The 27,369-nt window shown below is 29.2% G+C and overlaps 10 protein-coding genes and 1 long non-coding RNA gene across 12 annotated transcripts; 5 read left to right on the top strand and 6 right to left on the bottom strand.

Moving 5' to 3' along the window:
* Positions 1 to 410: 410 nt before the first annotated feature.
* UbcE2H (ubiquitin conjugating enzyme E2H) lies at positions 411 to 3,634 on the bottom strand. Its single transcript, XM_027344039.2, has 5 exons — positions 2,382 to 3,634; positions 2,232 to 2,308; positions 2,042 to 2,156; positions 1,801 to 1,982; positions 411 to 1,724 (listed from the first exon to the last, which is right to left on the bottom strand). Exons 1-5 carry the CDS (start codon positions 2,432 to 2,434, stop codon positions 1,606 to 1,608), a joined length of 546 nt encoding a protein of 181 aa, XP_027199840.1. The 5' UTR covers positions 2,435 to 3,634; the 3' UTR covers positions 411 to 1,605.
* On the top strand, positions 3,592 to 5,086 carry LOC142645069 (uncharacterized). The gene is made up of 2 exons (XR_012846254.1): positions 3,592 to 4,732; positions 4,933 to 5,086. It is a non-coding gene; the product is annotated as an uncharacterized LOC142645069 (long non-coding RNA).
* A 591-nt stretch (positions 5,087 to 5,677) lies between these two features.
* Positions 5,678 to 8,078, bottom strand: Marcal1 (SWI/SNF-related matrix-associated actin-dependent regulator of chromatin subfamily A-like protein 1). The gene is made up of 3 exons (XM_027344048.2): positions 6,859 to 8,078; positions 6,556 to 6,797; positions 5,678 to 6,485 (listed from the first exon to the last, which is right to left on the bottom strand). Exons 1-3 carry the CDS (start codon positions 7,976 to 7,978, stop codon positions 5,721 to 5,723), a joined length of 2,127 nt encoding a protein of 708 aa, XP_027199849.2. The 5' UTR covers positions 7,979 to 8,078; the 3' UTR covers positions 5,678 to 5,720.
* A 196-nt stretch (positions 8,079 to 8,274) lies between these two features.
* On the top strand, positions 8,275 to 11,291 carry Syn (synapsin). Its single transcript, XM_075820284.1, has 8 exons — positions 8,275 to 8,814; positions 8,868 to 9,226; positions 9,312 to 9,369; positions 9,441 to 9,686; positions 9,769 to 9,858; positions 9,916 to 10,121; positions 10,193 to 10,480; positions 10,544 to 11,291. The coding sequence occupies exons 2-8, from the start codon at positions 8,952 to 8,954 to the stop codon at positions 11,103 to 11,105; spliced, it is 1,725 nt and encodes a 574-aa protein (XP_075676399.1). The 5' UTR covers positions 8,275 to 8,814; positions 8,868 to 8,951; the 3' UTR covers positions 11,106 to 11,291.
* Positions 11,292 to 11,451: 160 nt separating this feature from the next.
* LOC113793994 (uracil-DNA glycosylase-like) lies at positions 11,452 to 12,641 on the bottom strand. The gene is made up of 2 exons (XM_027344072.2): positions 12,070 to 12,641; positions 11,452 to 11,999 (listed from the first exon to the last, which is right to left on the bottom strand). Exons 1-2 carry the CDS (start codon positions 12,639 to 12,641, stop codon positions 11,588 to 11,590), a joined length of 984 nt encoding a protein of 327 aa, XP_027199873.2. The 3' UTR covers positions 11,452 to 11,587.
* An 80-nt stretch (positions 12,642 to 12,721) lies between these two features.
* LOC113793985 (ATP-dependent DNA helicase DDX11) lies at positions 12,722 to 15,305 on the top strand. Its single transcript, XM_027344063.2, has 2 exons — positions 12,722 to 14,986; positions 15,072 to 15,305. The coding sequence occupies exons 1-2, from the start codon at positions 12,728 to 12,730 to the stop codon at positions 15,303 to 15,305; spliced, it is 2,493 nt and encodes an 830-aa protein (XP_027199864.2). The 5' UTR covers positions 12,722 to 12,727.
* On the bottom strand, positions 15,306 to 18,754 carry LOC113793981 (ribosome biogenesis protein BMS1 homolog). The gene is made up of 2 exons (XM_027344059.2): positions 16,639 to 18,754; positions 15,306 to 16,569 (listed from the first exon to the last, which is right to left on the bottom strand). The coding sequence occupies exons 1-2, from the start codon at positions 18,748 to 18,750 to the stop codon at positions 15,352 to 15,354; spliced, it is 3,330 nt and encodes a 1,109-aa protein (XP_027199860.2). The 5' UTR covers positions 18,751 to 18,754; the 3' UTR covers positions 15,306 to 15,351.
* LOC113793986 (uncharacterized) lies at positions 18,706 to 21,258 on the bottom strand. The gene is made up of 3 exons (XM_027344065.2): positions 20,631 to 21,258; positions 20,381 to 20,568; positions 18,706 to 20,319 (listed from the first exon to the last, which is right to left on the bottom strand). The coding sequence occupies exons 1-3, from the start codon at positions 21,145 to 21,147 to the stop codon at positions 18,907 to 18,909; spliced, it is 2,118 nt and encodes a 705-aa protein (XP_027199866.2). The 5' UTR covers positions 21,148 to 21,258; the 3' UTR covers positions 18,706 to 18,906.
* A 64-nt stretch (positions 21,259 to 21,322) lies between these two features.
* Positions 21,323 to 22,111, top strand: Adi1 (acireductone dioxygenase 1). The gene is made up of 2 exons (XM_027344078.2): positions 21,323 to 21,596; positions 21,651 to 22,111. Exons 1-2 carry the CDS (start codon positions 21,471 to 21,473, stop codon positions 22,068 to 22,070), a joined length of 546 nt encoding a protein of 181 aa, XP_027199879.2. The 5' UTR covers positions 21,323 to 21,470; the 3' UTR covers positions 22,071 to 22,111.
* On the bottom strand, positions 22,071 to 26,138 carry LOC113793966 (uncharacterized). Of its 2 annotated transcripts, none has more exons than XM_075820283.1 (3): positions 22,946 to 26,138; positions 22,455 to 22,877; positions 22,071 to 22,344 (listed from the first exon to the last, which is right to left on the bottom strand). In XM_075820283.1, exons 1-3 carry the CDS (start codon positions 24,723 to 24,725, stop codon positions 22,322 to 22,324), a joined length of 2,226 nt encoding a protein of 741 aa, XP_075676398.1. In that variant the 5' UTR covers positions 24,726 to 26,138; the 3' UTR covers positions 22,071 to 22,321. The 2 variants fall into 2 exon arrangements, with proteins under 2 accessions (XP_075676398.1, XP_075676397.1); XM_075820282.1 differs by having other exon boundaries at positions 22,438 to 22,877; positions 22,946 to 26,135.
* A 155-nt stretch (positions 26,139 to 26,293) lies between these two features.
* Positions 26,294 to 27,367, top strand: Naa40 (N-alpha-acetyltransferase 40). Its single transcript, XM_027344044.2, has one exon. The coding sequence runs from the start codon at positions 26,596 to 26,598 to the stop codon at positions 27,289 to 27,291; it is 696 nt and encodes a 231-aa protein (XP_027199845.2). The 5' UTR covers positions 26,294 to 26,595; the 3' UTR covers positions 27,292 to 27,367.
* Positions 27,368 to 27,369: the final 2 nt, after the last annotated feature.

Here is a 27,369-nt window from a genome sequence, read left to right as displayed (position 1 = left end):
TTAGAAGAAAAAAAATTATTATTATTAACCTAGCCTAGATGAAAAAAAAAATCAATGATTCGATTCGAAAAAATCGATTCTATCGATGATGATGTTCTTCTTCCGGAATATTTTTTTCGAATTATCTTTCGATTCGAACGTTTTCACTCACTCACTGTCCATCATGTGATCCATCATCAAAAAAAAAAATGTTTGTCGATAACGATATTATCGACATTTTATTTGTTTGGTGTGTGATGTATAAGAGAGAGTAAAAGAAGAAGAAAAAGATACACACAGCTAAAATACGCAAATAGAGCAAAAAGAAGAAAAAAAGAACATCAACAGCAGAATTGAAGATTTTTTTGTTTGTTTGTTGAAAAGACTGTTGGCAATTATTGCGACCAAAACGAAGAAAAGAAGAAACAAAATACGAAGATCATCGATTGATTTTATTTATTGATGTTTTTTTGAAGAAGAAAAAAAAATTGTTGATTATTGATTAATGGCCATAATGTTGTTGTTGATGATTATGAATTGAATGATGATGATGATTAAAATGAGAGACCAATTCGAAATGTGGATAGAGATTTGATTTTGGAAATTAAAAAAAAAACAAATAAACAAGAAAACAAACAAACACTGGATTCAAGACACCCTTCAAGATATTATTGTATAATTGGATTTATGTGTGTGTGTGAAAAATGATTGACATAAACAACATTTGAAAATTTGAAATGAAATATTGAGGGAGGAAACAAAAATCAATCAAACAAAAATTACAACAAATTAACCCTTTTCCTACTCAATATATACTACACACACACACACATTCGAACACAAACAAAAACAATGATAAACCATCACCATTACTTGACAAAAATTTTTTTTTTGTTTTGAAAAAAATACCTTCCGTATTTTACAAGTATAGGAAGTAAAGGTGTGTTTGTGTGTGGAAATAGTATGGTGGTAGGTGTGTATGTGTGAGTGTATATAGTGGATGAATTATGTTCGATTTTGCATAGAATTTTGGATAGAAAACAAACAGAATTTGAACCATATTTTTTTTGATTGTGTTACCAACTTGAGTAACAATCCAAAACAACCAAAGAAGAAAATAAAGAAAATAAAGACAGTGTATTTTGTGTTTGTTTGTGTTTCAGGAGAAAAGAAATGGTGTAAGAGTGAAGAGTGAAAAGATGAAGAAAAGAAAAAAATATATAACGAATCATTATAAACGAAAATATGATAAATCGATAAACATATGAATATTTAACAAATATTATTTAAAAAGTATGAGAAGAAAAAAATGAATGAATCATGCCAGAAGATTAAAATTGTTGTTGATGAAGATGATGATGGTAGTTTTGTTGTTGTTGTTGTTTGGAAATTTGAAGATTAGATTAGATGTGTTATGGTTTTCGTGTGTGTATGTGTTTTTGTTTCAAAATAGACAATTGGACAGAATCAAATGGGCAAGCGAAAGAGAGAAATTATTATGAATAAATTCTTTGTTTGATTCTGTATGTAGATGATGATGATGATGATGGTTGATGATGATAATGATGATGATTTTTATCTATTAAAATGTTTCTATATATTTGTTTTTCTTTGAAGAATAAAATGTTAAAGTTCCATATCTTTGGTCTCATCATCACTAAAATCACTCATTGTACTTTCACTTGAATCAGATTCTTCTTCTTGTTCACGTAATGCATCTTCTGTGGCATATTTTTTAACATAATCTATTTTAAACAAAACAATAAAAGAAATTCCATATAGAAAAAAAAACAAAAGAAACTGTGGAAAAAAAACGCATACCTCTAACTTTTCTTTTATATTCTTCAGGTTTATGTAGATACATTGCCGCTGCATCACCATTCAGTGGATCAATTGGATTAGGATAGGTTAATAATTGAGGTAAAAATGATTCAAATATATTGGATAAATCATATAATGCTGTCCATGCTTGATTAATGACGTCTAGGCAAACAGTGCCCGAACTAAATAAAAACAAAGAGAAATGGAAAAAAGAATTCATAGATGAATAAATAATACATACACTTCATCAATATTTGGATGGAATATTTTATTCATAAATCCAATCGATGGTGATTTAAATGGATATTTTTCAGGTAAATCAACACGAACTTTCCAAACACCACCTTCATATGATGCTAAATGAATTGAAATGAAACAAAAAATAAGAATTAATACAACAAGAACAATACAAAAACACATAAAATACATACTTCCTTTTGGACCAAAAAATTTGACACAAAATTCATTTAGGCCACCTAAAATTGTGACTTCATGTTTGGATTCGATTCTGTTTATAGGAAAAAAAAGAAAAAAGAAAATTAAACAAAAACTAAATTTAGCCACAAAAAAAATAACCATACAATTTTAGAACGTCAGTATCCATACGACGTTTTCCAGCCGATGGTGAAGACATTTTTGTTTTGTTTTTATGTTTTTCAAACAATTCGAATTCGATGATCAAAATTTGGAAGTAAGATGATCGTCAGATGATGATGATTCACAAAAAAAATGAGCACCCAAACGAACAAAAACTGAAAGGAAAAACCAATGTTTCGTTTCTTGAAACTTAGGAAAAGCCAAACAGAAAAGAACAGATGATGATGATCTTCAACAACAAAAATCGATTCTGTTTGTCTTTAATTATTTAGAAAAAACGGGAAAAGAATTCTCTTTTTTTAGATTCTGTAGTCGTCTTCGTCTTCAACTTTTCTCACAAATTATTCGTTTTTCTAGACACAAGGATCCAAAAAGAATCTTTTTTTTTCTTCGTATCTTATTAATTGTTTTTTCGAATGTTGATCAAGAGAGAGAAAAAAACGATGATGATGATGATGATTTTGATTTGATTTCACACAAACACACACAGTGAACATATAATAATAACCTGTATATATGTGTGTAATATTGGGGTAAAAAAAATGAAATGAAATGAAATGACTGAATTGAAAAAGAGTAATAACAACAACAACAACAAAAAAAAAACACAGCAATTTTTGTTGTTGTTGTTAGTTTGGTTGTAATGGATAGAAGAACAACAACAACAACAACGAGGATGATGATGATGAGGAGGAGGAAAGTATAGAGTTTTTTTTATTTATTTGAGGAAAAAAAATCTGAAAGACAGACGTCGTTTTTTTCTTTCAGTTTGAAGATAGATAACGAAGATGATGAGGAAAAGAGCATAAAAAATTAAAACGAAACGAAACAATCTTCTTGTGGTTGTTCTTTTTTTTGGTGATTTAAAACTGTGAATAACAGCAAAAGCTTAAGTGAGAATTGGCCAAAAAGAATATATTGTGGACAACAAGCAAGAAGAGGAAGAGAAAATGATGATGATGATTGAAAGAAGGCAAAGTAAACTAAGCCAAAGCCAAACTATTACAAATAACAACAACAAACTCTATGATCTTTTTCTCTCTCTTTTTCTTTGGCTGTTTTTACGTTATTCGAATCGCATAATGTATCGATATATGTATGTACAGGGTATGTGCAATATATGGAACGACGACGAATGATAATGATATGAGTTGTGGTGGAGAAGAAAAAAAAATTGTTGAGAGAATTTATATATAGAGGATAAAGAAGTGAACAGGCGCTTCGTGGCGTGAAGTGGTAAACAGTATGTGCAAAAGAGAGAGAGAGAGGACAGAAGGCAAAATATTATGTCGTAAATAGAGAAATGGAATAGAGAAAGAAAAAAAACAAGATTTGATTATATTCTAATGATGATGATGTTGAATGAATGAATGAATGAATCAAAAAGAGAATGATGATGACAACAGTGCGTAGTTTTATGTATTAGATGATGAAAAAAAAAGACTTGTTTTTCTATATTTTTAAAAGGCTAAAAACATATTTGAATCGAGAGTTTTTTTTTGGGCGAGAGAATACAGTAGGGCTTTAATTTGTGGATCCTATTTGAAAACAAATCAGAAGAACGAAAAGCAGCAAGCAACAAGGCTAAATACCATCAATACATACCACACACAGAGAGATGATTTAACCAATTTTCATTTTCAAATCAAAAAAATGAGATCCAATGAAAAGTTTTCTTTTTTTTTAAATGAAAAATTATCATTCAAAAGAAACGATAATCAGTGGCTGACGATATTTTCGAATGTAAACGACGACGACGACAAAGTCAATTTTAACTTAAGTGGTTTTATTCGAAACTGATTCGACTCAATAAGTAATATTTTTTTTTTTGTTGTTGTGACTACTGTTATTGTTTATATAGCCAACAAGAAGGAAGGATAGAGACTTGGAACACATGACATTGTCATGATGATAATGATCATAATGATAACAGGGGTAATGGTCATAATAATTTTACGACCATCGTTTATCAATAATGTTCCGAAAAATTTACATAATCATTTTGGTTTTACTTTGTATTCTGTTTTGCAGACGATTATTTTCTCATTTATAACTTTATGGTCATAATGTATTATGACTTTAACCAGGAGAATAGGAAATTTTTTTTAAAACAAAAATCCAATTTTGATTAAAATCTTCTGTTCTTCATTGTTGTTGTTGTTGTTGTTGTTGTTGTTGGGGGTGGTGTTTTGCTTTGGTCATCAGATAAACATCAATGTCAGCTGGTCGTAGTTATCCTCCCTCTTCGAAAGAAAAAAAAACATTCGATTTTAGTAACATATGTTTTGTCTTTGTTGTCAAATTTGATCAAAATTTTTGTTCTTGAAAGAAAAACGTAAGAAAATAATAGCCATTAATAGATAAATTTCTCTTTAAAAAAAAAAATTACAAATTTTTATAAACTTTTAAATTTTACTCTTTCTCTCTCCTCTCTCTTTTTCATATTGGATCGTTTTTTGCATTTTTGCATTTTTGCATTCTTGGCAATTTCATCATTATCATCAATGGCTTCTGCATTTACAAACAAACAAATAGAAATTTCAATAACGAAAAAAAAAAACATGAAGGATTTCTCTTTTTCTGCAAATCAAAAATAGAAAATCAAAATTGCGTAGACGATGGGGCGATGGTTAAACACACACACACACACACACACACACAATAAATAAATTGTTGTTGCACGTTTAAATTACTAAAATTGATTGATTTTTTTTTTTGCAAATTTGCATCAAAATATGATCCAAAAGTGTTTGGATCTTTCAGAAACTTTGAAACAAACAAACGAAAAAAAATGAAGAAAAGAAACAAACCCGTTCACATATCGTTATCGAAAGAAAAAAAGATTCAAATCATCACATGTGATGCATTTGATAAAAATCTCTGATCATCATCATCATCCAGCAACCACTTTTCCATCAACATCAATTTTTTTTTTTGTGGAAAAAGCAAAATAGAGAGAAAAAAGGGTATAATAAACTCTTCCTTCTTTTTTTTTGTTGAAAAATACGCATCATTTACGTAAAAAAAAACGTTTGAATCAAACGCGCATGATGCTTATGGCCAAAACGAAAGATAGAAAAAAACTATTATTATTTTCTGTACTTCGAGGTCATTCCTTTCCTCGACCAAAACGATGATTGGTTGGTTGGTTGGTGATAAAAAAAAAAGGATTGCAATCCACATGGTGTGTGTGTGTGTGTACATTGGATTTTTTTGTTTTGGGTTTTTTTCTGGTTGTAAAATGAATACGCATTGGATTTTTTTTAATGTAAAAAAAAACAAAGGAAAAACGAGGATTTTTTATTCAAAAATGACAATTTTGTTTAAATTTTTTTCAACATAGATTCAATAGTCGGTTGTTTCAAAGTTTCAATAGTTGGATTATCATTCAGATTATTTTCATTATCTAAATAATTGAAAAATTCTGTTAATAATGATTGATTTTCATCGGCCATATCCAATGGATTAAATGTACCATCATATGTATCACGACTAAGACCAGCTTTATTAAGTGTTTCCAATTTTTTACTTAACATTGGCCATAACATTTCATCCATTGTATTTTTTGCAACAAGATAAATAACATTAACATTTTTTGATTGACCAATACGATGTGCACGATCTTCAGCTTGTGCTAAAACACCCGGTGTCCAATATAATTCTGTAAATATTACAATCGATGCTGATGTTAGATTCAATCCAGTTGCACAAGCAGTTAAACTTAATAAAGCAACTTTATATTTTTTTTCATTTTGAAATGTATCACATGCTTGTTGACGATTTTTTGCATTTATTGTACCATTAATACGAATATAACTTTTTTCTTCATCAATTAACATGTCCTCAATAGCTTTCATCATTATTGAATGATGACAAAAACAGATTATTTGTGTATCATCATCTGTTTTGTTCACTAATTCTTTCAAATATTCATTGACAGCCTGTATTTTAAGTTCGGCCGTCTTATGAAACCATTCAAATGCAACCATTTGACGTTGATTATTTTGTTTTGAATTTTTAGTTATTCCTTTGTGATAATTTAATACTGCAAGTTCTTTTTCCGTTAAATGATCCATTGATAATAAAAACTAAGAGAAAGAAAATCATTTTAAAAAATCAATTTCATTTCATTTTTTTTCATTCTCAAAATAATAATACCATTTCACGTTTTTTCGTTGGTAATTCATTGAGAACATCTTTTTTCAATCTTCGTATCATAATTGTATTCTCCAAAATTATACGTAATTCATCCAGATTATCAGCACCTTTATAATTCCAAACACTCATCGATCGACCATTACGAAAAAATGTTTGCTGTTTTGCCTGACAATATCTTTGACCAAATGTATGTTTGGATGGAAAAAGTTCCGGTGCAATCAGATTGACCTGGGGAAATAGTTCTTTTGACCGAAAAAAAATCAAATCAAAATCAAAGTTAATTCAACAAAACTGAATAATTACCGATTGGCCGAGAAAGTGCCGGCGTACCGGTCAACAAAATTATTCGATTACATGATTGGGCAATTTGTGTTGCAACATTTGTTCGTTGTGAATCATCCGATTTAATATAATGTGATTCATCCATTATAATCATTCGATAAAATCGATTTGTTTCGATTTTTAAACGATCTTTCATTCGTACAATTAAATCATAACTAGTTATGGTAATTGATACACGTGGAAATATTTCTTTTACTTTGGTTGCAATAAAAATATCCGATTCATTAATATCCGGGAAATATTCTAATAATTTTTCTTTCCATTGATATCGCAATGATGACGGGCAAACAATTATCAATGGCCAATCATCACGAAACCATTTAGCAATACCAATCGATTGAATTGTTTTACCTAAACCCATATCATCGGCTATTAAACATTTACCATTACGTTGTACGCCGAATATAATACCATCACGTTGATATGGATAAAGTTTTGATAAAAAATCATCGTCCAATTTTTCCGATAAATCAATCTTCAATTTACGCATATTTTGATTTTCAATCAATATTTTTATCAATGATTCGGATAAACTTTTTTCAAAAACAATTATAAAATTTTTACCATTCAATTCTTTCATATCGGTCATAAATCGGGAAAATTCTGTCAATGAAAATGACCATGTTTTTTTGATCGGATCATATTGTCTTGTTTCATAATGTTTAAATTTTTTGATAATTTCTTCTTCATAAGTGAATTCAACATGAAAACGTGATTTATTCAAAAGTTTTACCGACATTTTTATCGTTCTTTTCGGTGGTTTCGAAGGTAATGATGTCGATGATGCAATTCCGTTCGTTTTGGTCGATTTATTTCGATCATTTAGCTGTGTAAATGAATTTGGTTGAGCATTTTGATTTGAATTTTGATTCGATACATTATTCATCGGTCGTTTTTCATTTTCCGTACGAAAATATTTTGATGTTGATTTACCATCATCGGGCTGATTATTTACAGAATTTGCACGCTGTTGCTCTTGTTGTTGTTGCTGCTGCTGCTCTCGTTTTCTTTTCAATAATTCTATTGCTTTTTGACGTTTTTCTTCAATCATTTTCAATGTTTCTTCGTCAATTGTATCCATTCTAAATGATTTTGTTGATAATCAAACCAAACAAAAAAACCAAACAAAAAATAAAAATCTTTTCAAACAAACCCGCAAAAAAAAATCGAATGAAAAACAGTTTTTCAAAAAAAAAAGCAAAAAAAAATCAATAATATCAAACCGTACGTATAGTACGTTACCACGGGAAAAATTTTGAGATTTAAATTCGGGTTTTTTGGCTTTTCCTTTTCAATTCTTTGTTTGGTTGTTAAATGTCAAAAAAATTATATAAAGCATATAGCAAATTAAATGATCTATATTTGATTTCATTCATTCATCTAAATACCCAATCCACACACACACACAATGGATACAATGAAACGAAATTCTTTTCTTTTCCTTTCTTTCTGGTTCCTTCTGGAACGCAAGCGCCAATTGTTCCAAAAAATGTTTCTGGCTCTTCTTTCCTTGTTTGCTTCACAATCATCATTTCTATTAGCCAAAAACATTAAGAGAAAGAAAGAAAAATTGGATCAAAGAATCAAGCGAGAGAGAGAGAGAGAGAGAGAGAGAGAGAGAGAGAGAAACAGAACACCCGACACTTTAACCAAAGAATCTTTGATGTTTGATTGAAAAGTTTTTTTTTGGTTTTTAAAAGAAAATATTTATTCTGTGTTTACGATCAATCATTCGATCAATCAATTGTTGATTGATTTTATTTAATTTCCACTTTTTTTTCTGATTGAACCCGAAAAACAAAATCATTCAAAATTTCATTCACAACATTTCGTCAAGGTTTTGCCTCGACCACAACATTTTTAAAGAGGCGTTTTTCATCCGGTGACCTACAAGGCGAAGGTCAAGATGATCAAGAGGTTTGTAATTTCATTTTAAAGACGATTCTTTTCTGAATTTTTTTTTAAACTAGGAAATATCGACTCAACAACAACAAACCAATAATGCTGGTTTCAATCAACCAACATCATCAACGAATGTTGATCCAAAAACCGGAATGTTATTGAATTTTAAATCATCAAATATGATGACAAGTGCCCCGGTATCACCACAACCAACTGCCGGATCCGCTGCATCATCATCATCATCAACAGCAGCATCGAATGTATCAAGAAGTGTTACAGGTCTTTTATCACGTGCAACATCATTAACAGGAAGTAGTCTGGTAACAAATACTGTACAACAAATTGCACGTGCAACATCACAAGTTGCTGCCGTTATTAAAGATCGACATAAAATTCTATTAATTATTGATGATCATTTAGTGGATTGGTAAGTGCTTGATATTAATTAATTATCCAGGTGTTGTTGTTGTTTGAATTAATTATTAACATTGTTTTGTTTTGTTTTTTTTTAGGTCGAAATATTTTCGTGGAAGAAGATTAATTGGTGATTGGGATATTAAAGTTGAACAGGTAATCATAGATTGTTGTTTACCTAGTTCTGATTAATTGTGTTTGTTTTTTGCTCGGTTTTTGTTTGCCAGGCTGAATTTAAAGATATAAATTTATCGGCCAATTGTGAACATGGAGCTATCGTATCCATTTATACTGTTGATCGTAATGGTTTTCGTATTGCACGTACATTTCGTCCAGATTTCGTACTGATTCGTCAACATATACAGGATGGTAATCAAAATTATAGCGATATTATTGTTGGATTAAAATATGGTCTAGTACCATCGATTAATTCATTACAAAGTTTTTATAATTTTCAGGATAAAGCATGGGTGGTAAGTTTAGAAAATTCTTTCTTTTTTTGTTTGTTTGTTTGAATAAGTAACTTTTATCCGTTTGTTTTTGATCAAATTTCAGTTTGCCAATTTATTGGCCATACAACGAAAACAAGGCAAAGAATCATTTCCATTAATTGAACAAACATTTTATCAAACATATAAAGATTCGGTTAGTATTTTTGTTTTGTTTGAAATTTTATCATTAAAATTTATTAATTTCGAACAGAGCGGTGTACCAAAATTACCTTGTGTAGTTAAAATAGGATCATCAAGTTCGGGTTTAGGAAAAGTTAAAATTGAAAATATTAATCAATATCAAGATATACGTAGTGTTTTAATGATAACCGATAAATATTGTACAATCGAACCATTTATTGATGCTAAATGCGATTTTATTCTACAAAAAATTGGAAACAATTATAAAACATTTACGTAAGAATCATTTTTGTTGTTATTGAAAACTTACAAGAAAATGTTTTCTAATTGATTTTTTTGTTGTTTAGACGAAAATCTGTATCAGGTAATTGGAAAGCAAATGTTGGATCAGCATTATTGGAACAAATATCGTTTAATGATCGTTATAAAAAATGGATAGATAATGTTTCCGATTCATTTGGTTGTTTAGATATTTGTTCATTAGAAGGTATTATCGATAAAGATGGTAAAGAATTTATTGTTAAAGTACGTGGTTCGGATATGGCTTTGTTGGGCGATACACAGGAAGAAGATCGTAAAAATATTGTCGAATTAATCATACAACGAATGAATGCTATTTGCAAAAATATTTTAATGTAAATATCTTTTTGGTTTTCCAAAAATTTTGTTTTTTGATGAAATTTTTTTCCCCTTCGCAGTAAACAACAATCCCGAGCTAGCATTTCGGCTAATGAACCGGAATCGAATGAACAACAGCAACAACAACAACAATCGAAACGTCCATCACTAACATCGATGACCAATCAGCCACAATCATCACAGCCACCAACAACATCCGTACCACCACCGATTATGAATCGTAGAGGCTCAAAAGAATCAAGCGGTCCATCATTTTCGACGGGTAATCGTCCATTACCGCCTAAACCACCCCCACCATCATCAACGTCATCATCAACAAATCCACCGTATAAAGCACCGCCACCACCACCACCACCGCCATCATCAACATCGACAGTTCCTTCGGTCGCTTCTGCAACAACCAACAAGACAATCAATGAAATTAATTCAACTAATCCGTTTGCAAGTTCATTCGATCCAACAGTAAACATTAATGATGAACAACAACAACAACAAAAACAACCACCACCATTAAATAAACGTGATTCACAGAATGCAATCGTCGGTGAAATAAAAGAAGAAGTAGATGATACAATGCGAAATTTACGTAAAACATTTGCCGGAATATTCGGTGATATGTAACCGATATTCAAACAGAAAAAAATATGAATGATAATGGTAATTCACAGTCAATTACCTAGATAGTAAATTAGATTAATTTAGATGAAATAATTTCAAACATTCGAATGTTTGTATTGTTCTTGTGTGTGTGTGTGTGATTTACTTGACGAATTTTGTTGTTCCTTTTTTTTTGTTGAAAACATTTTAACAAAAATTAACAAAATGTTTTCAACAACAAAAAAATTCATAATAATAATTATAATTCTTTTATAGTTCCTTAGATATCAATGGTTATATATTGATATAATAGATGATAATAATTGAAAGATATCAATGCGATTTTATTTCAAAGAAAAAATTTGTCTTTTTTTACATTTATGTTATCTGTGTGTGTTTGCATTTTTTGCTTTGTTTTGTTTGACAATTAACTTGATGAATGGTAACTTTAAAAAAAATAAATAAATATTGATTCTTGAATGTTTTAATAATCGTCCATCACTCAATCAATCCAATTTAGTCCAATCAATAGGTTTAATATTATGTTTTTGTAGATAATCATTACATTGTTTAAAATGATTACAACCGAAAAAACCACGCATTGCTGATAATGGACTTGGATGTACGGATTTTAAAACTAAATGTTTTTTCGAATCAATAAATGAACCTTTTTTATGTGCATAACTACCCCAAAGTAAAAAAACACGATTTGAATAATGTTGATTTAGGTAACGAATTATTGAATCAGTAAATTGTTCCCAACCATGATTTGAATGTGAATTTGGTTGATTTGAACGTACAGTTAGTGATGCATTCAATAATAATACACCTTGATTTGACCATTGTTTTAAATCACCATGTGATGGTATTTGAAATTCAGGATATTCATTTTTAATTTCTTTGAATATATTGATTAAGCTATGAGAATGGAATGAGATTTTTTTTTCATGTCAGTTTTGAAAATATAAGAAATTTTTGTTCTGCTTACCTCGGTGGTTTAGCAACATTACGTTCAACGCTGAATGCAAGACCATTAGCCTGTCTTGGACCATGATATGGATCTTGACCTAAAATAATTACCTTAACATTATCGATATCACAATGAAATGACCAACTGAATACTTGATTTTCAGGTGGATAAATTGTACGAGAATTTCGTTCATTTTCAATGAATTTTTCTAAATTTTTAAAATATTGTTTTTGAAATTCTTGTTCGAAAATTTTATACCATTTTGTTGAAATATATCCACAAGCAACACGTCGTCTATCATCATCATTACGGTTATCACCAGAATTATCATTAGATCGTTTGTCATTTGAAGAATCATCACCACCGCCGACGACTGCATTGATGCAATGCTTTTTACTGATCGCTCCATTATCGATTTCATCGATAATTTTTCGTTTAAAAAAATTTGTTATCGTTTTTTGTTTCGACATTTTTTTTGTTGAATTTTTCGATTTTGTTGCTCGCAAATTAATTTGGCGCGCTAACGATAATTTGGTTTGCCAGCTGATGATAATCATTTCATATGTTGATGGTACCGCAATGTGAAACATTTTTGCGCGATTTAAAAAAAAACACTTGATTTTTGTCCGATTAATTTGAATTTGTCAGGTTGTTTTTCGTATAAAACAAACCAAACATGTCCAATCAACGAAATTATCAATTTCCTTATCAACCATACGATATTCAGATCAAATTAATGAATCAATTATATGATTCATTTGAAAATGGTTATATATCGATTGTTGAAAGTCCAACCGGTACTGGTAAATCATTAAGTATTATTTGTTCATTAGCTAAATGGATGGAAGATTATAAACTGAATCAATTGCAAAAATATACCGAAGAAATTGATGAACGAAAACGACAGAATCAAATGAATGAAAAGAATGATGATTGGCTTGCGACTCAATTGAAACAAATGACAAACAATAATGAAATTAATGATTTGAATTTGAAACTTGAAAAACTAACCAAACATATTGGCTATTCAAAAGAATTGAAAAAGCGAAAAACAGTTCAACAACGCAAAATAAATCAACAATCAAGTCAAGTGAAACGAAATTCAAATGATGATGATGATGATCCTGATATTGAAGATTTAATCATTCAATTCGATGAAGATGTTAACCTGGATGGCGATGATGATGAAAATATCGATTATTTTCTACCAAAAATCTATTATTGTAGCCGTACACATTCACAATTATCACAATTTATAAATGAATTTAAAAAAACTCGATATTATCAACATAATCCAAATTCATTAATGTTAATACCATTAAGTTCACGTGTAAATTATTGTATTAATCAACAAGTAAATCATTTTAATAATCTCAATATGATTAATGAAAAATGTAATGATTTACAACAGCAGAAAAATTCTAAACAAAAATGTCAATATAAAAATCAGCAAAAAATCCTGGAATTTGGTCAGGAAATTCTTGCCCATGTAAATGATATTGAAGAAATTGTAACCGTTGCCAAACAACGACAAGCATGTCCATATTATTCCGCTCGGATTGCTATACCAGAATCGGAAATCGTCGTTATGCCATATAATATTCTATTACATCGTTCAACACGTGAAAATTTCAATATTCGTTTAAAAGATTCGATTGTTATTATTGATGAAGCACATAATCTTCTGGAAACAATCAGTAATGTACATAGTATTCAAATATATTCCCGTCAATTATCATCATTATTAAAATATCTTTCATTGTATATGACAAAATATTTAAATCGTTTCAATTCATTGAATCTAAAATATTTGAAACAATTGATATTTGTCATTCGGAAATTATATCAATATCTTTTGGAAGCCAAAACAAATACCTGCTTACAGCCATTAGATTTAACAATCAAATTAAATATTGAAAATATTAATATTCATGAATTGTTGCAATTTATTGAACGTAGTAGAATTGCAAGTAAATTGCATATGTTTTCGAATCAAAAATCGGTTAATGATAAAAATCGTCCAGACAAAATAATAAAATCAACCGGTACGTTGGAATTTTTGAAAAAATTTTCCAATAATCAAACTAGCGATGGAAATGATAAACCGAAACAAATTGAAGAATCAAATGATGCAGATGATGAATTTCTTCAAATAAATACCATACATTTAATCAAAGATTTTCTATCATCATTAATTAATTATAATGTTGATGCAAAAATATTAATACAAATTGATAATGATGATAATCATTCTTCATACAAATATCTACTATTAAGTCCAAGTAGCCATTTTAAAGATATATTACAGGAATGTCGTTCAGTTATACTTTGTGGTGGTACAATGAAACCATTCAATGATTATATTAATCAATTATTTCGTCCATTAAATATCAATGATAATCGTACAAAATTTTTCTCTTGTAATCATGTTATCGATGATGATAAATTGATTGCAATCGGTTGTTCATATGGCCCGAATAATATCCGGCTAAATTATTCATTTCAAAATCGTAATTCCACCGAAATTGTTAAAGAAACTGGCCATCTACTTGTTGATATTGTTAAAAATATACCGAAAGGTATTGTCGTTTTTTTCCCATCATATGATTATCAAGAATTTCTCCTAAAACGATGGTTGGATGAAGGTATAATGAAATTATTTGAACAAAATCAAAAACGTATATTTCGTGAACCGAAGAAAAATTCTCAAGTACAATTGATTTTGAATAATTATTCGAAATTTATAAAATCATCAGCTAAAAATAGTGCAATTCTTTTTTCGGTTATTGGTGGTAAAATGAGTGAAGGTATTAATTTTAGTGATGATTTAGGTCGTGGTATTATTGTTATCGGTCTGCCATATGCAAATCGTAATTCAATTGAATTAATGGAAAAAATTGAACATTTAAATCGTATCGCATCGAATGCTGGTAATGTATGTTCAGTTTTTTCTTTAACTTTTTGAAATTTCAAAATAACCGTTGCTGTTTTTTTTTGTTTTTTTGTTTTGTTGTCAAAAGGAATATTATGAAAATCTTTGTATGCGTGCTGTTAATCAATCGATTGGACGTGCAATTCGCCATCAAAATGATTATGCAACAATCATATTGATCGATGAACGTTATGGAAAATTATCGGTAAATTCCAAATTATCCGATTGGATTCGTACCCGTTTTCGACAACCATCAAATCATTCCGAAGTTCGATTATTGATTCAGAAATTTTTTCAAAATAAACAAGTGAAAAACGATTGATAACGAAGAAAGAAAAATTTATTAAAAGTTTTCAAATGAAAAAAATTTAAATTTTATGTGATTTCCCTAGCTGACGCATTATATGTTTTTTTCGTTCTCTCTCTTTTTCTTCACGTCCTTTTTCAATTTTAGCCATTGTTTTTCGATGTTGCTCTGAACGTTTTTCCATTACTAAACGATCTTGTCGTTTGGTTTCTTTATAAACCAAATTTAATTTTTTCAATAAATTATCCGTACGTCTTTCATGTGAATCTTTTATAACAGCAATTCTATCAATTTTTTGTGATTTTTTCGGTATTAATTTTGGTTTCGAACGGAATGGTAATTCTTCTTGTAATTTATTCGGTATAATCATCGGTTTGAAATGATATTCTTTTCTTTTGGATTCTTGATAATATGATTTTGGATTATTCGTTACGGCAATTTGATTTTCAAAACGTAAACGACCAACAGTTTTCATACCAATCCATTGATCTTTTTGTTCGATTGGCATTAATAATGATGTAACGGTTGCATAGAATTTAGCAACCGGTACATTAACCCATGTACGAAGAAAAACTAAATCATTTGCAGAAATTTTATCTTCAAATGTTGCACGAAATGCACCATCAGGTGATCGTATTGGTTTTTTAATCTGTCCACGAATACCGCTAACAGTTCGTATTGCAGCACCTTCAAATTTTGTTACCTCCAACGGTGAATTAAACATTTCACCAATGAATGCTGTTTTCTTATAAACTTTTATCGGTCGTCCAATTAATTTAAGTTTTTTAACAATTTGTGATGCTTTATCCAGATCCAACACAACACCGGTTGCAGCAATTCGAAATTGTGATGTTCGTTCGGAAACACTTTGAAATGCAACAAAACCAGTGTTTTGTGGTGTAATTGGTCCCCAAAATGATGCCATACAATGCATATGTTGTGGTGTATATTTTAGCAAACGATTACGACCATTATGATCTTCAATTGAATAATATGGTTGTGTTTGAAATCGACGCCAACCCAATGATATGATTAATGGATCTTTTGTTTTCAATATACGATTATACCAACGATGTTTTTTAATTCGTGTACGAACATAACCAATATCAGTTTCACCATGTTGTAAACCACCAACAATTATCGGATATGATGGATCAAAATTCGTAATCAATTCACATGGTACTTGTATTAATTCGATTCGAAGATAAAGGCCAGCTTGAAAACCTTCATATTGTATTCGTTGATCCATTGACATATTTTCAAATTCTTTTCGATTAAGCTAATTCGTAAACAAAGAAAAAAATAAAATTTTTAAGAAAATTTTACAACAAAAAAAAACACTACTCACTTCTGATTGTTGTTGAATTTTTTCCTTTTCAAAATCGATAAACATTTTTTCATCACCAGTATTGAGAACCGTATTACTTTTTAAATTATCATATTCTTCATTGAATTGTTGTTTTTTCATCATTTTCTTGTCCATCAGATCATCATCATCATCCTGATCATCATCAACTTTATCCGTTTCCATTTCATTATCATCAACATTTTCTAAATCTTCAAAATCATCATATAATTCATCATCATCATCATCATCTTGCTCAAGTTTATCACGAAGATTTTTATCTTTTGTTAAAATAGCTTCAGCATCTTCATTTTCATTCCATTGTCCAGTGATAAAACAATCACGAATTAAATTCAATTCTTTTGCATCATTATTATTATCATTGGTAAAATTGATTAATAAATCTTCGGGAAAATTTGTACATTCCAATGAATTCAATGTAAATTTCATACTATGTGAATTTGAAACATTTACATCATCCGAATGATTAACAGGTCGAAATAGTTCATCCGAATCATTCGATACAGGATCGTTATTTGTTGGCATTATCATTGAATCCATTTTACCATAAACTAATCCCTGTATATTTACTGTTCGTCCGATACGTTGATAAAATGATTCGCTTGCTTTTTTTCTTAAATTATCTTTCCATTCGTTTTTCATTTCGTCATCATCATCATCATCGGAACTGCCATAAAATTCTATATTTTCTTGATCATCATCGGAATTTTCTTCCATTGGTTCTTCATCATCAATTTCATTGTCCGATTCATCATCTTGATCATAATCATCATTATCTTCGTCGTCGTCGTCATCATCATCAATATCATTACCATCATCATCGAAAACAACTTTACGTCGAACATTATCATTTGTATTCGATTCAATTGTTTTCGAAAATAATTTCATTTCAGATGATGAAATCTGTGTATCCAATGGTTGTCCAGTTTGATTAATTTCGGCTACAAGTTTTTCATGTTCACTCATTTCGTTATGGCCATCATTATCATTATTATCTTTTTGATCCATTGAATGGCTACCACGAAGATCAATATAAATAGCATCTTTATCGAAAACAATACCACCAACACCAGCCATTGGTGCATAAATACATTTATCTTTTTCTTTTAATGATCTTCGTTTTTTCTGTTTATCCGGATCTTTTTCCGGTAATGGACATGGATCCGGTATAAAATTAATACTATGTATTTGAAAATCACCACAACCAGGAATATGAACAGCTTGATTTGGTTTAAAATTCGAACCACGTGAATAACCGAAAAGGCAAACTTTACGATTACATTTTGGTTGTAAACGAATTTCATCCGGATTCGTTAGATCTTCCATACGATCAACAACAACATATGGATGTGTTGAATTCCATTCGATTGGACGAAATTTTATTACCGATATAAAACGTGCTAAATTATGTATTTCATTACGAAGATATTCTTGATGTATCATTTTGGATAGATAAAAAAGTTTTGCACCCGAATAAATTTCGGTCCAAAAACGATGTTTCAACTGCTTTTTTGTTTGTCGTAATTTTTTTGGATTTTTAAAAACATCCAAATGTGTAAGTACACCCATTATACGTGGAAAACCATGTGCCTGGCAAATATTTAGAAATTCAAATGTTTCCATTTCAAAACCAAAACTTGCATCAACAACAAGTAAAACTAAATCGGATATTTTTGCCACATCAATCATACAATTAATATCATTATTACATTCAATCAATGTTATGCGTAGATTTTTATTACAAACAATTGTAATCGGGCCAGTAATTTGACTAATATTTTGACGAGTATAATTCCTGATCAAACCACGTATCAAAGTTGTTTTACCAACTTTTGGTGGCCCGACTACCGATACAACAAATGGTGGTGGTTCTAATGGTGTACGATCAATTTGTGGTAAACGTTCACGTTTTGCAATAATATCCTGTTTACGGCGAAATTGTTTTTGTGCTTTAACAGCCGATTTAATGGCAAATGCTTTATGATTCGATTTTTTATCATTTGATGAACCAGATAATTTTTTGCCAGCTAATTTTTTATTCTGTTTAGATTTTAAACTTGGTTTAAATTTTTTATTTACTTGTTGAGAATCCATTTTTAAAATAAAATTCACAATTTAAAAAAGAAGAAAAAATCTAAACACAGCACCACATGTTCGATTCTGAACACATGTTTTTTTTTGGCGACATGGTTACCTGCGTTTCTCAATTGATGGCGCTATCATCGAATTTCGTTTTTTAAAAAATCGAATTCAAATTTTTTTCGAAAATGCCAACAAAACATTATGACGAATAAATTGTAATTGCATTAGATTAAGATTTGTATTCGGCTGTAAAGAATTTATCGGTGATTTTGTATCATTATTACTACTATTAACATCAATAGCAATAAATGGTATTGATTGTTGTGATCGAGCACAACCGATTGGATTTTCCCAAATATGTATGGCTGATGATCCAATACCACATGATGCAAGTAAATGATCATTTGGACCAAATGTAATACAACGAATATTATCCTGATGATCAATCATTTCGGCAATACAACGTCCTTGTGATATATCCCAAATTTTTACCGAACCATCTTCCGATGCTGAACCAAGATATTTTCCACATGATGAAAATCTTATCGTATTAACTGGTGCTGTATGGCCACAAAACATTCGAACTTGTCTAACTTGATTTACATCCCAAAGTATAATAGTTTTATCCGATGAAGCAGTAGCTAAATAATTACAATTTGGATGAAATTTCAATTGATTAATATCCATTAAATGACCAGAATATATTCTCATTGGTACGGTACGTTCAATATCCCACATATGTGCAATACCATCACGACCACCTGATATAAAACAACCCGAATCATTTGAATCTATTGTCCAAATAGCTGATGAATGTCCTTTATAAATAGCTAAACATGATGTAGAATTTATATCCCATGCACGAATAGTTGTATCACTTGAACATGATAATAAAACATTCGAATCGAATAAAAATGACATTTCATAAACAGTATTTGAATGGCCACGAAATATTATTGGTTCTAATTGATTTTTTACATCTTCATCATCATTATCTTCATTTTCAATGTTCGGTTCATCATTTGATTGAAATATTTTTCGATCAATAAATTTAAAATCTAAATCCGATTGTATTCGTCGAACGGGTACACGTTTCCAATGACGATAAATACGTGATGAATAATATTGTAATTCATCAGTTAGATCTGTATCCCATAATAATATTTCTGAATTTTCATTACCGGCAACAATTTTCGAAAGATTTTTTGATATAGCAATTGAACTTAGATTCGATGATTGCATACGACATAAACAAATTGTTGTTTGATATGCTTGTGTTGGATAATTTAATGGATCCGATAATGATGATTGTTCACCATTATTATTATTAACATCATCATCATTATCATTGTTCATTTCTCTAACCGATTTGATAATATTTAAAATTTCATTCATTTCATCGGAATTTTCTTCATTGGCTAAATTTTCATATAAATAATCATCTTGATGATTATTAGTGGTAGAATCAGAATTTTGATTCATCGTTTGATATGCTTGTTGATTACTATATTCTTCTTGTGTCATAACACGAAAATCCAGACAAGAATTGAATGTTTGCAGTATGGATAGATGTTGTTCATGCTGGATGGAGAAAAAAGTGAAATTATTATTTTGATTGAAATTTTTCAAATTGTTTGTTTACCTTTAAAAATTGTGTAAGTAGATTAAAACTTTCTTCAGTAATCATAATACGACATTTAAAATTTTTAAAATTTTGTAATGCTGAATTTAATGTATTATTATTCAATGATGATTGCATTGAACTTAAAAATTGTACATGATTCGATTTTTTTGTAAATCTTTGATAATGTTCGATGAAAAAATTTTGAGCTATAGAAAAAAATTGAGTCAAAATAAAGATTAGAATTTAATGAAATCGAATCAATATTTACCATTCGAAACATAACCACATTCGAATAATTGTATAAATATATGAACAAATAATGGAAAACATGTCATCCATAATTCTTCACCATGTTGTGGTATTCGTTTTTGTTGCATCAATGGTGTTGTCGTCGTCGTCGATGATGATGATGATGATTGGTTTGATGGATTATCATCAATCTGTATCGAACGAATATTATTGATAAATTCAACAAATTTTCTAAATGCTATTTCAACTTCTTTAACAAAATCTTCTTCATTCAAACGTAATGTAGCAACATTACGAATACTTTGAAATGCTGATAATGCACCTTCAAGAAACCAATCTTTTGCCGGTAAAACATTATCATCACGTAATGTTGTTTGATCATCGCCACCATTTTCCAATGTTGATTGTTGTTGTTGATCATTATGATTCAATGAATGATTATCATTCAATCGTGTATTTGTCTTATAATTTCGATGTTTAATATAATTTGATAAAATTTTCTGTATAGTATCATCATCAACTATTTTACATTCCATTTTATTTTTATAATTTACAATTACAAAAATTTAATGAAGGAAAAAAAATTGATGAATTTTATTTTTTTAAAACAAGAATAAAAATGACTATTTTGATTTCGATCAACCAATCAAGTGGATATAGATTTTTTTTTCGAATCTTTTTGGACTTTGTTCCAAAAAATCCTTGAATTTTTATCATCGTTTGAATGAATAAAAAATCCTGTTTATGTTTGGATAAATGATCCGCATAAAAAGCGAGTCTTTGCGAAGCAATTGATGTTTTTGTTTCTGTAAATTTTTTTGCATCAATCAAAGTTTTTCACAAAGAAAAAAAAACAAAGATGGTTCAAGCTTGGTACATGAATGATAATGACAATGAAGATCAACGCAGTGAACGACATTTATCACCACCAAATTATATTGATATTGATGAATTGAAAACAAAAACTGGTATTCTTTATTGGAATGTAAGTTCAATTTTTTGAAAGAAGATTCACATTAATCATTTGAAAAAATTAAAGATCGATGCAGATAATTATAAAAATGATGAAAATTTTCAAAAAATTCGTCAAGAACGTGGTTATGATTATCAAGATGAACTCGAAATAAGTAAAACAAAAATAGATGATTATGAAAATAAATTGAAAATATTTTTCACCGAACATCTTCATTCGGATGAAGAGATACGTTTCTGTTTAAATGGTAGCGGCTATTTTGATGTTCGTGATCGCGATGATCGTTGGATTCGAATCAAAATTGGAAAAAATGATCTATTAATTTTACCAGCCGGTATATATCATCGTTTTACATTAGATCATAATGATTATATAAAGGTAGTAAGATTATTTACTGGACAACCATGTTGGACAGCTATAAATCGTCCGGCTGATGATCATCCATCACATCAATCATGGATTAGATTGGTTGAAGCAACCAAATGATTTAATTTTTAAAAAATAATAATGCTTTTTATTTTTGTTTATTGTTGTGGAAAATTGTCTCAATCAATCAGTGTAAACAAACAAACAAACAGAAAAACAAAGATGTCTCAATTAATTAGTGTTTTGCTTCAATTAGCTTTTCTTCCTTTTTTTCTTTCAATAAATATAAATGATTTATATGATTGATGACATTCACATTCGCAAGTCAACGACAATAATATTAATCACCAACGATCGGTAATGGAGGACGTTTAGGAACGGCCAATCGATTTGCCTATGACAAAAAACAAAAACAAAAACAAAAAATTAAAGAATTTTTTGATTCTCAATATCATTATTTAACGGAAAAAAAAGAAATCTAATCTACTCGAGAAAAATGCCGACATTTTTTATCAAAACCATTATCGTTGTTGTTGTTGATGCTGTTAGTACGTTGTTTATTTTCCAAAAATTGTTGAATTTGTTTTACATTTGGTTTTGGTGTTGGTATTGATGGTGATGCCACTGATGATGAATGTCTTGATGATGATGATGAGGAAGGAAATTGGGATTGTGTAGGGGGTGGTGGTGGTGGAGGAGGTGATGGAATTTGTTGTGTCGTGATAATCATCGAATCAACTGTTGATGATGATAATGATGATGATGATGATCCTTGATGCTGCTGCTGTTCAAAATTGATTGCTGCTTCCGATGATGATTGTTGTTGATTACCATTTTCATGATTATCATTTCTTGTTTGTTGATTACGACAATGATGATTAATTTGATCGGTAACAAAATCTTTATGCAAAAACATTAATATAATACCTATATAGAAAGAAAAACAAAAATTTCAACAAAAAATAAGACCAATTTCGGTAAAAAATTTCTCATACCGATCAACAATAATATTGATATACAAAATGCAATAATAATACTGGCTATTTTACCAGTATTCAATGCATGATCATTATTTTGGTCATAATCATCATTATTATTTTTATGAATCGAATCTTCATGTTTATAATTATGTTGTTCCGATTGTGGACTATTATTACCATGATTTTTCATAAATTTTCTATGATAAAATATTGATGATGAACGTGTAGGTAATAATGTTGATGCCATTGTTGTTGTTGTTGTTGTTGGCATTGTTATAATCGATGGTGTCGGTAATACATGATTATTATTACGTTCACTTGTAAAGTAAAATACAATCGGTGATGATGTCGATGTTGTTGTCGTTGTTGTTGTTGATGATGATAACCATTCTTGATTTGTACTTCCACTTGATACTAATTGTTCATTTGTTCCATTTCGATATGTATCATTTCGTAATGGAAATGAATAGCTCATTGTTGTTGTTGTTGTTGAATCATTTTTTGATGGAAATGATAATGATGACCAATTCATCAATTTAATATGATCATTTAATTTTGTTTGAAATATTTTTGTTGATAAATTATAACTATCATATGGTGTAATCATTGTTACATTATGTAATGGATGATAATAATTATTATTATTATCATTGTTATTGTTGACCAATTCAATCGAAACATTACCATAATCTAAATTATTTAATAATAATGTTTCATTTAAACGATCATGTAAATCTTTTATTGTTGATATTGGTGTTAATGATTGTTGATTTTGTAAATTTAGTAATGATGGATGATCATCATTATAAATTATTGTTGATGATAATTTTGATGATTGTGTTGGTTGTTGATAATTATTATTATTATTATTATTATATTGATTATTTGATTTAAAATCATAATTAATTCGTTCATTATCATTATTATTGATGGTCAAATGTTTTGAATCAAATATTGATTGTACAATTTGTTTGGTTAATTGTGGATCAACATTAAATATATCGGTATTATTATTTTGTTTACCATTATTATCATCACCAGTTTCTTCAATCACAATAATTTTATTCAATTTTGAATATGGTGGTGGTGATAAATTTTTCATTGAAAAACCATTATCCGGTATATAAATTTCTTTTAAGGGTTTTTGCTGTTGGCGATGACTATTATTATTTTGACCGGATATTTTTTTACGTTTCTTTTTCGAATTATTCGAAGAAGTTTTTCGAATACGATATACGCTGGAATTTGGTAAATCATCCCAACCATTTGTTGTTGATGATGATAATGATGATGATGATGGAATTGAAAATTGTTGCAATGAATCCAACAATGTATTCTTATGATGATGATGTTGTTGTTGATGATGTGGAAATAGTTGTTCAGGTTCGAATATATCTTCTTCATTCAGAATAATCTGACGATGATCATATACCGGTGGTAATGTATATTCAATTTTTAATGGTTGTAATTCATGATGATGATGATGATTTGATGAATCTAATTGTGTAATATCATGTTGTGGCCAAATGAATGATGTTTTTTTCGTTGATCGTAATGATGATGATGATGATGGTGATAAATTTTCGGGCCAATCATCATTATGTATACATTTTGGATGATAATTTCTTAGGCCATGATGTGAATGAAGATGATGATGATGATGATCATCAACATCAAAATGATGTATAGCTATTGATCCATTTAATAATAATGAAGATAATATCACAACGAAAATGATCGATAAATTTTGGAATCCCATCAAAATTTTTTTCAACTTGGAAAAGTTTTCGGTCATTCGAACGGAAATCTCAAAACAATCTCGAAGAAAAAGTTTCTCGGAAACAGAACAAACAAACAGAAAACTATTCACAAATAATGTGATACAACATCGAACATAATGATGATAATGTTTTTTATCTTCAAAAACGAAAATTATATGGTTAAACCGAATTACCGAAAGTTTTTCTCCAACTTGTCATTATCATTGTTTCAAATGATGATAATTCAATTGAAATAACAAACAAACAAACAAACAAGAAGATATAATTAATATAATTGGTAACGAAAAAAAAAAATCGAAACCAAATCGAATCGTTAATGTCGAATGGGATTTTTTGTTGTTGTTTTGTTTTTTGTGTCGACAAATGATGATGGTAATTTTTTTCGTATTCTTCATCGAACCGAACAGAAAAAAAAACTAGAAATTTGGATTGATTTTTTTCAAAATGAAGATGATGATGACATAGTTGAAAACGGCAAAGAAACTGTTCAGGTAAGCAACAATTGTTGGTTTGATTTTTTTTGTTGTTGAAATTCAGTAGCAACAACAACAGCCGAAGAAAAGGAAATGTTCCGAAACGAAAATAAAAAAAATCAATGTGAATGAATTTTTTCAAAACGAAAGAGAAGAAAATGAAAAGAAAAAGAAAAAGAGAATTTTCGATTTGAAAATTTTGAAAAGAAAAACCAGGTATTGTGTGCAAAGAAAACATCTTTAAATTTAATTCTTTCGTTTTTTCTTTTTTTGATTTCAGGTGTAACGGATTCGATTGTGGTATGTTCTTTTTGTTTCTTTTCGTTTTTTTTCTGGGGGAAAATTGATGATGATGATACAATCTAAATATTCAGGCTACGCTAGCGAAAATATCGATGTCAATTCAATTCAATTCAGTTGATGGCGGCGAATAAACAAACTTGAAATGATGATGAGAGAAAAAACATTGGGTCATTTTTAAAAAAGAAAATTTTCATTCTTTTCTTTTGTTTGTTTGTTTCGTCATTTTTTCTGGGTTAAATTCATTCTGAAATTGTTTTTGCCATCTTATTCAATAAGTTTTTCGCTTTATGATGATGATGTCACTCTTCAACGAAATAATCAAATAAAGAAAAAATGAAGCGACCAAACGAACCGATGAAAGTAAACGAAAAACCACCATGCATAAAAAAAAATCAAAGAAAACAACAAACCAAAAAAAACTGGAACAAGCAAAACGGATCCGAAATATAATAATAATTTTTTTTTATTTGTTTAAAATTACACTTGAACAAAACAATCAAACAATACCCGTTCATTTTTTGAAATCAATTTTTTTCTGTTAAAATTTTAAACTTGTTGTTGTTGTTGAAAGTTCATTTCAATAACAACAATTCAACAACAACAACCGACAAAATATCAATCAAGCTTTGAAAAATTTCATTACATTTCCATCAGAAACAACCAACAACAACAACAACAATCACCATAATCATCATGATAATAACAGGGAAAACCAATTTTGCTTTTTTCTTTTGGGGAGAAAATTGAAAAATTGAATTTTTTTTTCGTTGTTTTTCAATAACAACCATAATTATTCAAATAATTCACTGTTGTTTTGTTTTGTCTTTTTTCGAATGAAATTTGTAGAAAAAAAATTGACATTTTAATCAATTTTTGAATATTTTTTTCCCGTTTTTTGATCGGATCGAGTTTGGCGCTCAGCGAGTTAGCGAACAAAAAAAAATTCGAACAAGTTCCATTATGTAACATACATTATGAATTGTGTTTTGGGTTTTGGAGCCAAAACAACGCGAAAAGTTTTTTTTTGAAAATCGTAAAATTGAAAAATTGTAAACTTTCTTTTTTTGCCCGAAAAAAAATCAGAAACAAACAAAATCGAAATTTCAAAATGCCGAAAAAATCATTTGGTAAAAAACTAAGTTCAAATCGTGCAACAATTCCCGATGAATTATTATTGCGAATGGCAAATGAATTTGAAAATCCATTGCTAAAATTTGATGATGATGATGTTTATGATCAAGATCGACAATGTTTGTCAACAACAATTACCGGAATTCCAATTGCGATAAAATATTTTCTGTGGACAAAAATCCCTCACGAATTACAAGAATGGATGATCAATCTGACCGAAATAAATATGAAAGATTTATATGATTCATGTTCATGGAAATGGAATCGACAATCAAAAATTAATGAATTTAAACATTCAACAGCTAAACATTTAATTGTTTTTGATTTATCACAGTCACCACCATCATCCGGAGAAGAAAAACCAATTGCATTCGTTCATTTTCGTTTTGAAAAAGGTTATGTTTCGGATGCCGTTCTTTATTGTTATGAATTACAAATTGAAAAATCCTATCAACAAAAAGGTATTGGTAGTTATCTAATGAATCTCCTCGAATCACTGGGTAAACAATTTCGAATGAAAAAATCTATTGTTACTGTATTGAAAAATAACCAACAAGCTTATCAATTCTATACAAATGCTCTACAATTTCGTATTGATAAAAATTCACCAAGTAATTTTGATGATCAACAACAGCCGACCGAATATGAAATTTTATCCAAAAAGATTTCCTAATTTTTCTTAATTAAACATTTTTTTCCAATTTCATTTCATTTTTTCGGTAATAAAATCAATGAAAATTCACACAGAATT

Source organism: Dermatophagoides pteronyssinus, unplaced genomic scaffold (assembly GCF_027571235.1).
Source record: "Dermatophagoides pteronyssinus isolate colony J.1.1.1.1 unplaced genomic scaffold, Derpt_VIB-CSIC_2022.12 sq0006, whole genome shotgun sequence".
NCBI lineage: Eukaryota > Metazoa > Arthropoda > Arachnida > Sarcoptiformes > Pyroglyphidae > Dermatophagoides > Dermatophagoides pteronyssinus.
The sequence above is the reverse complement of the archived record's forward strand: the minus strand, read 5'-3'. Positions and strand labels throughout refer to the sequence as shown.